The following is a 13,559-nucleotide window of genomic DNA, read 5'->3' as shown; positions in this document are numbered from 1 at the left end:
GAGTAAAAAAAAAATTTATTGGGTTAAAATTATCAGAAAATTTCCTTTTGTGAGACTTTTTATATAGTAAATAATAATAATAATAATAATAATAATAATAATAATAATAATAATAATAATAATTGGAACGTTTCGGACCATAACTAAAATCCTCTGTAAATGTCTTAATCAAATTGACAAGACAATTTCTTCTCCAATTTTGCAAAAATCTTGCCTGTTAAGTACGACAAAAGTGTTAAAATACAAGCTGAATGTGTAAAGCCAAAGAAATAAAATTATCCAAAAGTTGAGACTACTATGAAATAATAATAATAATAATAATAATAATAATAATAATAATAATAATAATAAATCTGATTTCGTTTATGAACGTCTCTCTGGAAAGGGATGGGATTTATTTCCAGAGGATTTCCCTTAATCCCGGCTTCAAACCAGGAGCTTCAAAGATCAAGGATGCTGGTTGTACCTATAATTGCAGAGGTTTGAAGGTCGCCTAAAGCACCGGCGATTTGTAGTTTTTTCAATTGTCCTTCCAGACGACTTGATACTACTCCTAGTGTACCAACTACGACCAGGATTATTTGTGTTTTAACCCCATGTATACGCCTTATCTCCAAGGCTAATGGAGCATAATTGCTCCACTTCTCATTCTCCTTCTCTCTCACATTCCTATCCCAGGGTACTGACAAGTCTACAATCCGCCAGTTTTTTGAGACCTTGTCAATGACGACCAAATCCGGACGATTATGTTCCAATTGCTTGGTCGTTATGACACTTTTGTCCCACCATACCTATACCTTGCCATCCTCACTTGTTCTCACTTCAGCAGGCATCTCCTCAAACCATTTTCCAGCACACTTCATCCCAACCCTCTTACACACCTCCCAATATATCCGGAGTCCCATGCGATCGTGTCTTTTGCGGTACTCTCTCTGGGCCAGTCTACTACACCCTGCTGCAAGGTGCGCAATTGACTCTGAGGTCTTACCACAAATCCGGCATTCTGCAGCAACTTCCTCTCCTAGAACCACTTTTTGAACAATCGTGTTCCTAATGCCTGCTCTTGTGCTGCACAAACAAAAGCTTCAGTACTCTTAGCCAGATACCCAGCTCTAAGCCATTGCCATGATCTTTCATCAGCCACTTCTGCTATATCCTGGAAGAACCTTCCATGCATTTTCTTCCTAGCCAGTTCCTCTGCCCTTTCTCTATCCATACGTTTCACATAATCAGACTTGGTCTCACATACCTCTACTTCATTGGCCACAACCTTAAGTATCCACTCCTCACTTCTAACCACATGCTCCTTCAACGACACCTCCTTGGTTCTAACACAATCTTTTACACTTTTCAATCCTCTCTCACCATCTGTCCTCTTTTGATACAGCCTTGCTACGCTACTTCGAATGTGAAATATACCAAACATTGTTAAAACTTTTCTTGTTTTGATATCCATGGCATGCAAATGCTTGTCAGACCATTCTAAAATTCCCGCACTGTATCATCAAAACATTTACTGCTTTCATTAGGTTTCCTCCATACAGTTTCGACTTGCAATTAGTTTCACTCTTCTAAGATACTCCTTTCTGACTTTTTCCTTCATTTCTCTGTTCATAATGCCTACACCCTCCAGCACTCCCAAATACTTATATCCTGTATCTTCTATTTCTTTCATGATTTCTCTATTTGGCAGCACTATTCCATTCGAATGAACCTTTACTCCTCTTTTCATCACCAGCACCGCACATTTACTAATCCCAAACTCCATCCCAATGTCTTCTGAGTATGTCCCCACAAGTTCTACCAGTCTCTCCATTTCCTTTTCATTTCTACCGAATATTTTCAAATCATCCATAAACAGTAGATGGTTGAGGCGTCCGTCATCAGATCCAAAGTTATACCCCAGTTTTTCTCTCTTCAAGAAGATGCTCAGTGGCATCATTATCTTTACAAAAAGAAGTGGCGATAACGAATCTTCTTGAAATATCCCACGTTTAATGCCAACCTGCCCCATCTCCTCTCTGCTGTCAGAACCGTTTTCCATTGAGCCATACTTGTCTCCAAAAGCCCTACCACATTCTCAGCAACCTTCATCATCAATAGTGTTTCACGTATCCATGAATGAGGAAGCATGTTATAAGCCTTTCTGTAATCGATCTTTCCTAATCCGTGTTGTTCTTCCCTTCACAAGCCAATCAAGGACATTTCCCGACTCTACAACCCTTTGCAGAGCAGCAGCTATAGGTGGATAAAGGCATGGAAGCTGTTTAAACCAGAAGCCCATCACTCCATCTGGACCAGGTGCCTTCCAGTTTGTCATCCTTCGTATGCCAGCCCTAACGTCATCGATGGTTATCTCAACGTTCTTCATCTGCTGCATTTCTGATAGCCTTTCTCTGACCTTTTCCAACCAGCTAACCTTCTCATTATATCGCCCTTCGACAGACCAAATCCCACTACAGAACTTCCTTGCATCTTTTGCATTTGGAGTGTTGTTATTTCCCGCCTGTTTACTACCATTTAATTTTTTATACAGCTGAAACCGATTGTTCCGAAATACAACACCTTTTTCAACAAAGTTCCTAATTTTCATACCACCAGTGTGGACCTTCTCTTTCAACATTGTTAGCACGTTCATCGTTCCTTTTTTCCAGCAATCTATACCTCCTTTCAAGCTCGTCCTTGGCTTTCTGTCCTAGTTTAATTCCTTTTCTTATTTCTTCGATTCTACCAATGTCTTTCCGCCACCGTTTAATACTTTCTTCAAGCCGCCTCTTCCAGTGTGGCCTTCTATCGTTCATTTCTCCCTTTTTCTTCTGTAATAAGCCAAGACGTATGACGCTGCATACAGAAGCCTGTTAAGTTCCGTAATCGATATGTTCTTTCTTATGATGTTGTGAATTACTCCTTGAACTATTTTTACTTCGTTTTTCACCTTCCGCCTATCAGTACCCTTCATACTTGGAATCTCTATTGATATCGTCTCTAATAAGAACCTCTCTTAACTTCTGAAGTACTTCTTTTTCTACAGAAGTCAAAGTTCGAACTTCATCACCACTTCTCCATACATCTGCTCCTTTCACTGGCTCCATTGTCTCAGAGTCAATGATCTCATCTGCCTTAGATCCTTCAAACTCTTTCTCATTACTTCCCCTAACCATAGGATTTCATACCTCCTCAGTTGTCCGCCTCCCAATCATTGCTTACATTTCCCTTCTGCACTTCCACTTCTGCACTTCCACTCTCTCAGTTCTTTCATCAGAGCTAGTTTCATCAATTTTACTTTCGTTATTCATTTCATTCCTAACCATCCATTCAATTTCTTCTCTTGCAATCTCTGAAAGTAGGTTGTTATTTTTAATTTGTTTTAACTGGGATACCGAACTCGCGACACTCTAGCTCCTCCTCCTCCTCCTCCTCCTCCTCCTCTCGATTCCCATTCTTCCTTCACTTTTCGGATACATCCACCAGATTTGGTACTTCCACTTCTTACAAAGCATTCCCACAGGACTCTTCTTTCCTCATTCGTCCACGTTTTTTTTTTACATTTCCTGTTCCAACTACCTTCATGTCTTAGAACTCTCTCTGGCAATTCTCACTCTCTATGAAATAATAATAATAATAATAATAATAATAATAATAATAATAATAATAATAATAATAATAATAATAATAATAATAATGGAAATAAGTGGAAAGGTAAATGAAGCAACATAGCCCTCAATTCACAGGTAAAAACCAGATACACTGGAGCTCTAGAATCCACTAACCAAGAGATCGCATAACTTACTGAGAAAATAGAAACAAAAGTTGAACGTATCAAAGAGATTATGAAAGAGGACAAAACGAAACCCACGTCCCTAAGAAATGAAATCTGGAAGAAAGTAAAATCAGAATGAGAAAGGGTTTTTACAAACTCGTCTCACACATTTCAACCTGAACAGAAAAAGGGACACAGAAAGACATAGTAATAATAATAATAATAATAATAATAATAATAATAATAATAGTAGTAGTAGTAGTAGTAGTAGTAGTAGTAGTAGTAGACAACGATCTGAAACTTTTTGCAAGGATCGAAAAGGAACTAGATACACTAATAAACACTACCAGGATCTTCAGCCAGGATATCCAAATGGAGTTTGGTATTGAAAAGTGCGCACTATTAGTTATAAGAAAGGGAAAAATGGAGACAACAGAAAGCATGAAACTACCCAACCAAACGGAGATGAGGGCCATAGAGGAACAAGACGCCTATAAATACGTGGGAGTTCTGGAAGCAGACACAATCAAAACCACAGAAATGAAAGAAAGAATCGAAAAGGAATACCTCAGGAGAACAAGAAAACTTCTAAAAACAAAATTGTATAGCAGAAACCTTATAAACGGTATAAACACATGGGCAGTATGAATAGTAAGATACTTAGGACCGTTCATAGGGTGGATCAAAGAAGAACTGAGATAGCTTGATCAGAAGACTAGGAAACTCATGATCATGCACGCCCAAAGAACGATATTGACCAACTCTACGTGAAAAGGAAAGAAGGCGGAAGAGGACTAGCTTGTATAGAAAACTGTGTGCATGGCACAAAAAAATAATTAGAAAAATGCATAACGCAGAAGAATAATTGCTGCAGCAAGAGACACTGAAAAAACCCCCAAAACAAACAAGATAGAAAAAGAAGAGATGAAGGATAAAACAAGAAAACAAAATATGGGAAGAGAAACAACTACACGGACGATTTATAAAGATAACAAAAGATGAGACTAACGAAAACACTAGGACATGGCTACAAAAGGAAACCTAAACAGAGAAACTGAATCCCTAATAACAACCGAACAAGATAACGCAATCAGAACCAACCACATTAAAGCAAGGATCGACTAGATGCAAAAAAAAAGGAGCAAATGTAGACTCTGTGGACAAAGAGACGAGACAATGAACCACATAATAAGCGAATCCAGTAAACTAGCCCCCCACCTAAAAAAATATAAAAAGAGACATAATCGAGTGGGGAAGGCAGTATACTGGGAATTATGCAGACAAATATATCGGCAGCATTACTGGTAAATGAAAGTCACAAAATTCTATGGGACATGGATATACAAACGGATAAACCCATTCAAGCAAAAAGACCAAGTGTCATAATAGTTAACAAAAAGGAAAAATCTTTGAAAAGCAATGAAACAGAAAATGAAGCAAATGCACGGAACTGGCCAAAGAGTTGAAAAAGAAAGTCAAGATAACAACACTAACAGTAGGAATGCTAGAAACAATACCGAAAAACTTCGAAAACAAATAAGGAATATTGGAATTAGAGAGATGGCTGGAAGATACAACGTATAAAAATTATGAAAACGGCTGAAATAGTAAGGAAAACCCTGGAATGTGAAGACTAACACACATGAACTCCAGGCACAAGAAACTGTTACAGATGAAAAACCCAAAGGAACATCACATGGAATTATGAAACCTATAACTGTAGAATTGTAAATCCTGCCTCCCGCTCCTCCCCCTTTTTCTGTATGTTGCCATAAACTGATGCCACGCCTAATCAGTGAGGATCAAAGAGGATGAAAAGATCGAAGAGAGAAAGCACTAACCACACCTCCACTGGATAAGTGCCAGGGCTGGGACCTTGGGGAGGCTTATTGCCATCCAAATTCCAGTGAAGACCAATGGTCGCTGATAACGAGAAATCAATGATAACACAACAGATTAAATTCATCTACAAGATTATCGGAAGAGGTGGAGAGTACTAGAAATCTGGGAAGACTTGTTATCACTCAGACTCCAGAGAACACCACAAGTTGTTCTCAAAGAGAAATCTTTGATGATAGGCTTTGTGAAAACTCGTGGTTATTATTATTAATTATTATTATTATTATTATTATTATTATGATGATGATGATGATGATGATGATGATGATGATGATGTCACCTTTATAAAAAGAGTCACCGGGGAAGTCACATTGTTTGCAAATTCCGTCTCCTTTGTAATGGATCCAGTGTGGGCATCGATTTTGAAGTGTTTCTCAATATCGATTGGATCGCCTGAAAAATATCCAAGAAAACGAAATAAATACGCATTACATATTTTCACACGAGCAGTAAACATTCGATACATTTAAAACATATTTAATAGAATTTGAAACCTTCAAATAAAGTTCCGCAAATATATTGTAAATAGTTGCTGTTATCTCATATGAATAAGACACAACACAAATACTAACTTGAATGATTATTTTATTTTTAAGTTAACACTGCGAAACATTGGTAAGATACATTATGTAGCAGTTTTTATAAACGCGTGCGTACTGGACTTAGTCGCATGAACTCTCTGACTGTTGTAGTTAAAAAGGACACCCACACCTACCCTCGTCTCTCTGGACGATAGCAGGCGGTGGGGGACGAGTCAGCAAGCAGGGCCACCCGGCGAGAGGAAGGCCAAAGAATCAGAATTGTCTCTTTTTCACTGTAGGGAAAGGAAGGTTTAATATAATGCAAAAGGGAATGGTAGTATTAATTTTGCTTTTGTGGCCTAAATCTTTGGTCAGTACAATATATTCTAACATGCCTTCAATGTGTACGCACTTCCAATGTTTGGAATTCTATTGTATATGGTTTTAATATATTGCACTAGCAGTGAGACCCGACGTTGCCCGAGAGATAATCAACGAATGTTCCACGCTCCATACTTTTATTGTCATCAAAATCGGTGAAATCGCTCATTTTTCAATCAAATCAATTAATTGCTTCTAGTTGGGGACTCATTGCGGGGCACCGGAAGGAAGCTTCGCATGCTTCCCCGCAGTGACTTAGTTCACAATACATTGTAGTCTACATTGCACTGTAGAGAACCTACTGATTTTATAAAATTATTTTTTATATATAACGGCTTGAATTAAAGTTTAAAATGCAAAAGTCAATTATCATGGTTCAATTATGCTCTAAACAGAAACATTCATTTCAAACTGTCACACCAATGAACTTACTGTTGATTTTAAATACTGAGCCTTTCTGCTTGTGTGGTGATAAAAGTTCTCAAATGCACTTGTGAAGTTATTCTGTATTAGGTGTTAATTTTGGTACAAAATCGCCTGTTCCTTCTTTCATCGGGTTTTGTTGATTATTGATTAATCGATACTTATTGAAGACATTCCGATACAAAACTTATCAAAGAACACTGCCAGATACATAAAGTTCATTTGTATGAAATTTTTCATAAAAATCGGCCCAGTCGTTTTGGAGTTCATAAAGATGCTTCTCAACGCTACACATGACCTGGTAAGTAAGTAAGTAAAAGATATTGATATTAACAAAAGTAGATTATTTATTTGAAGATCAAGTTGTAAGTTGGTGGTGGGGATTCATTCTTACCTTCGGTCAGGGAATAAGTGACGTTGAAATGGTCCGCCTCCATGTCCACAGCCTTCACTGCATTCGGTATAATTGTCATCGGCCCCTTTAAAGAGAAAAGACACACACTTATAAAGGTAAAAGTGAATTCATCGTTAGACAAGTATATTTCCAGTGAATAATTATGCAGTAAGACCAACATGCTTGTTTTTTTTTAATAGTTTAGATAGATTCTCACGGGAATCAATTTCCAAAGAAAAATGAAGCTAAAGCACTCGTTAATGTTTTAAACATTGAATATTATTCAACGTTTAAACCATTAACGAATTAATGCAATTCTGAATTTTTTAGGTGAGATGTAAACGCTTGTGTTATGTTGATTAATCAAACTATTATTCTCATCTTGGGTGTTATTAGCACAACGTTTCGGTCGCTGCAACCTGTGACCTTCCTCGGGTGTTGAGAACATGATTCTTTTCCTAGTAAGGAAAAAGAGTGTTGGCTCTGCGTTACAAGAATGGTTGCAGCGACCGAAACGTTGTGCTAAAAAAAAACCAAGATGAGCATAATAGTCCGATTAATCAACATAACACAATCATTACCGAGTTATTTTAAAAATTGGGCACTTGTGCATTTTAGTTATTGTGGACAATTATTTTGTTTTCATTTTTGAAGTACTCCACTCGAAACAAGGGGTGACGATTCGAAAAGATGTTAAATTTTCAAAATTATTTAATGTTAATATTATGTTAAAGATTAATTTTATTTATTACGACAGTTTCATTTTATGAAAAAGATGTTCGTTTTTTTTAGTCCTGTATTTTCATACACTGAATACTTTCATTAATTTCCAAAAATAAACAAAAAGTCTCCGTTATAATTTATTTCGAAATTCTAATTATTTTAGAAAACCTAAAAACGAAACAAAACAACGAAACAAATCAGGGGAACACAATCCATTTTCATATAATAATCACTTTTATTTGTTTCAGAAAAAATACATAAAGTACTTCTTTTTTTTTTTACATAGGAGTGACTACTTATAAGGGCCCGGAAACCACTTGAGGATAAGGGTTATTGCTTGTAAAATAATCAATGGGATAATATCGTAGTAATCGTTAGTAATGGAGATTTGATAAATTGGATTACTTAAAGGGGTGGTTTATTAGGAATTTGTTTATGTTGGACTTGAAGACATTCAAGTTGTAGTCAGTGGGAAAGCAGGCAAACGGAAGAAAGTTCCACATGACATTGACAGTGGTTTCAGCTAGACGGGTGTTTTTCGTGAAAGATTGGCGATTTATTTCGAAATTCTAATTATTATATAAAACATATTTTTTTATTTTAATTCAATGAATGTCCAGATAATGTTTTATTTTTATTTTTATTTATTTATTTATTTTTTTTTGCTAATTTAGTTTGTTTTGCTTTTACCAAAAGTTATGCGAAACCTTTAACATTTTCTGAGAAATTCTTTGAAAAATGTTAAAATCTACTTGAATTGTCCTGATCTGGTTCGAGTAGTGTTCTTCAAAAATGTAAAAAAAAAAAACCCAATGTCCTCAATAACTAAAATGCAAAAGTATCAAAATTGTAATAAATAAATAAAATTACAGGTTAGAATAAAATTATACTTTCATTTAATCTAATTTCGGACCAAAGATAATTTTAACTTTTGTTTCTGGAGCATGAATATTTCTATCTTAAGCGGCAATTGCCAAATGGAAGTTACACAATATCGAAAAAAAATTAATGCAGAATAAAACTTCAGATAATATCAGAAAATGTCAACGCCGATATGGAGGTGATATAAACTTATATATATATATATATATATATATATATATATATATATATATATATATATATATATGTGTGTGTGTGTGTGTGTGTGTGTGTGTGTGTGTGTGTGTATTAGATATATATATTTTAGAGAGAGAAAACCTTGAATAACAACATAGGTTTAACATTAACAAAAACCAACTAAGGATTGTCCTAGTGACATATGGCCGAGTGGTCGTAGACGTTGTATCAAAGTTTACAGTTACCCAAAGGTCCTGAGTTCAAGCCTGAACGAAGGCCGTGAAAAGTAACAGAGAATCAGCAACTATGTCCCAGAGCCTAGCTGGAGTCCGAACACGGCACCCCCTTAATAATAATAAAGGGTTGGGTTCGAGACTCCTAACAAACGGTTCCTCAGTTCGATACAAAACACCTGATGAAGGCCGGGGGGCAAAACGGCCGAAACGTTATGACTATAACAACCAAGATGAGGAAGTCAGTTCGACAATCTCAATAAATAATATATATATATATATACATATTTTAAATATATATATATATATATATATATATATATATATATATATAAAAGAGTGTAGCCATCAACAATTGTAGGTTTTTCAGACTTTTAATATTTTAAAATATTTTATGACGCATTTCACGCCTTGTTCAGCTCTCTTCAGATATTTTTATATAAAGTTTTTTTTAAGGTAATGTCTTTTTGGAAAACATTTTTCTCTGGCAACACTGATTGTGTTTTTCACAGAAATGCCAATCTCAGACTTTTTGATGATGGCTACCCTCTTCAAATATACATTTTTTTCTGTCGTTGGAACTGCACAACCATCACTATATATATATATATATATATATATATATATATATATATATATATATATATATATATATATATATATATATATATATATATATATCAGTATAAAAACAGAAAGTATCCTTGTGTGCACTGGATCCCAAAGCGTTTTTTTTTACTCGAAACGAGTTCTAACAAATTATATAACAAGTATCTTTACCCTTATGACTTTTAAAGATTTCTATTTCCTTCCAGCAATTTTTATCCTAATTTTTTTCCTTCGGTTAAAAAAAAAACGGACGAAAAAAAATCTCCAAGAATGTCTTTTTTTCCGAGTAACACAAATCTGTCTCTGGTGAATTGCTTGGTTAATTTCCACTATTCAACGAAACACGTGTAAGTCTAATAAAATAAAATGAGTGATGCAAATGCATCTTTAGTCTGGTATATTTACTTTTGAAATATAAAGTTGAAAAGATAGATCAAACTTTTAAATTAATTACATAACCAGTATGTGGTGAAGATTAATATTAACTAACATTATTTAAATAAACCTTTTAATTTATAGTTTTCCTTAAAAAATAGCAGGTAAAAGTGAAAACAAATATATCGTAACATGTAAATAAAAATTTATTCGAAATTAAGACAAAATGAGAAATGAATAGCTGGAAAAAAAAGAAACAAAGTTTTGGTTGTATGCAAACAAGACTAAAAGGGGTATCGATTAGGGTCAGTGTTGAGATATAGGAATAAACTAGAAAGGATGGGGGATTAAAAAATCTTATTCTTTTACCAGAACTTCCTGATATTATCTCCCGGTGACGTAGATGATGTGATATTTCATTGCAAACTTTGCTTTCGTATACACTATATCGCCGGCAGAAGTCTCGAGTTACTAAAAACTAGCTGTCCGAAACATGCTCATGATTGTGTAGCAGCACATTACCGCTTATGTAAATACAAATAAAACGTATACCTTGCTCTACTTCGGTCGAATATTTTGATTAATGCAGATTTCGTATTAATTATTGTATTATATTGGATCCTATATATATAGTAATGATTAAAATAAAATGACTTGTGCACCATTACCGAGAATCGAAACCAAAACGTTTAGTTTACGATTTACTTTTTCCTTTTATGTTAATATCTGAGCTATGAAGACATATTTGCTGCAAGGCTAAAAATTAAAGCATGAACCTACTGCTATTACGTTACGCATGCATATTCGTAATGCAGTCATTCGACCTTCATCTAAAAAATTTTCACGCTTTTGCATGATTTTTCCCCGTCTAAAACCCAAATATAAAGTTTCGCATGGGTTCGAATACCCTATATATTAAGTTTCATGTATGTAGACAAAAAACTGACAGAGGAGTTTGGTAGGCAAAATTTTTCAAACAAATATATATATACGCATACATAAATATATATAAAAAGGGGTTTGTGGTTACAATAACATTTTTACGCAAATATTATGCAAGTATAAATCATGTAGAATATCTGCATGAATATAATTACACATAATAGTTAACTAAAGATGATCAACTCTTCAGAAAACCGAACAAACTAATTGGGAATTAATTAAAATGAGTGTTTAAAAGATTATGTAAATTAGCTAGATCTTTTGCTAATGAATACAATTCCACGACACATATATAACAAAGTTGTATTTTCTAATTAAATAAATAAAACAGAGGTTTAAAGATTAATTTCAAGACAAAACACACACACACACACACACACATATATATATATATATATATATATATATATATATATATATATAAATGGGATTAGAACAGCAGTCTAAAGAGCAGAGTGTATTTTAATGTAATAGTAAAATCACTAATGTAATTAAAATACAAGAAAAACATTGCTCGTTGTAATGTAGATATATAATAAGCTCAATAGGCATATATCCTAGATCTATTTTGATATTTAGTAAGATGATTGATAATTTATAATTAAAATTAAAAATCGGTTTCATAAGGAGGAACAAAACAAAATCAATAAATTGTACGATCGTTTCGGAAACGATATTTTTATTGAGATAGACACTAAGTCATGGACAATAATTTTAACATATAGTTTTTTGAAAGAAAGTCTCCTCATCAGCAAATATATTGGGTGGGTTTTTTAAAAGACACCAAAAATAAACCTAGCATAAAAAATGCTATCATCTTACTATATATATATATATATATATATATATATATATATATATATATATATATATATATATATATATATATATTATGTATCCATATTAAATATTATAAGGAGATATAATATTGGATGTATCAATTTTCAGTATTTACTTCAACAGTGAATAGAGCTAGGTAATAACTTATGAAAATATATGACAAACTACACAGAATCTTCTGCATTTCATCACTCATTTTATTTTATTAGTAGTATAATTCGTCTTACATGTGTTTCGTTGAATAGTGGAAATTCACCGAAAAACTTATCAAAGACAAATTTATGTTCCTCAGAAGAAAGACACACTTGGAGATATTTTTTTCTCAGTTTAAAAAGGATAACAAATTACTGGAAGGAAATCAACTCATGGAATTGGTGTTACCTGGTCTTTTTTTATATATACATGTGGTGTTTAGTTTAGCTAGCTGACCAATCAGATTCATTGTTATCTCCCCCAGTGCGTTTATATTTTCATTAATCAATAACCGGAATTCACTTAGACATCTAACTTTATCTATAGTGAGATTAATTCAACATTGATCTTTTGAGGAGAGAACGCTTTATTTATGTTGGTTGGTCAGAAAAGTGAGGACAGAGAGATAGAGAGATAGACTCTGTGTGTCAATGAGTGCGAAAGAAAGAAAGTGGGATCAAGTAAATATTTAATATTAAAGGAAATGTTTTGTAAATATATAGTTTCTTTTAAATCTTTAAAAGTTTTGTAAATATATAGTTTCTTTTAAATCTTTAAAAGTTTTGTAAATATATAGTTTCTTTTAAATCTTTAAAAGTTTTGTAAATATATAGTTTCTTTTAAATCTTTAAAAGTTTTGTAAATATATAGTTTCATTAAATCCTTAAAAGTTTTGTAAATATATAGTTTCTTTTAAATCTTTAAAAGTTTTGTAAATATATAGTTTCTTTTAAATCGTTAAAAGTTTTGTAAATATATAGTTTCTTTTAAATCTTTAAAAGTTTTGTAAATATATACTTTCTTTTAAATCTTTAAAAGTTTTGTAAATATATAGTTTCTTTTAAATCTTTAAAAGTTTTGTAAATATATAGTTTCTTTTAAATCTTTAAAAGTTTTGTAAATATATACTTTCTTTTAAATCTTTAAAAGTTTTGTAAATATATAGTTTCTTTTAAATCTTTAAAAGTTTTGTAAATATATACTTTCTTTTAAATCTTTAAAAGTTTTGTAAATATATACTTTCTTTTAAATCTTTAAAAGTTTTGTAAATATATACTTTCTTTTAAATCTTTAAAAGTTTTGTAAATATATAGTTTCTTTTAAATCTTTAAAAGTGTTGTAAATATATAGTTTCTTTTAAATCTTTAAAAGTTTTGTAAATATATAGTTTCTTTTAAATCTTTAAAAGTTTTGTAAATATATACTTT

The 13,559-nt window shown here is 33.0% G+C and overlaps 1 protein-coding gene across 4 annotated transcripts in view; it reads right to left on the bottom strand.

Moving 5' to 3' along the window:
- Positions 1 to 13,559, bottom strand: part of LOC145243522 (uncharacterized) — a 226,898-nt gene that overhangs the window by 25,091 nt on the left and 188,248 nt on the right. For all 4 annotated transcript variants that reach the window (XM_080106488.1, XM_080106490.1, XM_080106491.1 and 1 more), the window contains 2 exons: positions 7,379 to 7,463; positions 5,940 to 6,052 (listed from right to left, as the gene is read on the bottom strand). In XM_080106488.1, the coding sequence (XP_079962614.1) occupies positions 5,940 to 6,052; positions 7,379 to 7,463 (198 nt within the window). The remainder of the gene's footprint in view (positions 1 to 5,939; positions 6,053 to 7,378; positions 7,464 to 13,559) is intronic.

Source organism: Euprymna scolopes, chromosome 22 (genome assembly GCF_053919585.1).
Source record: "Euprymna scolopes isolate OS-2025 chromosome 22, ASM5391958v1, whole genome shotgun sequence".
Classification (NCBI taxonomy): Eukaryota; Metazoa; Mollusca; class Cephalopoda; order Sepiida; family Sepiolidae; genus Euprymna; species Euprymna scolopes.
The sequence above is the reverse complement of the archived record's forward strand: the minus strand, read 5'-3'. Positions and strand labels throughout refer to the sequence as shown.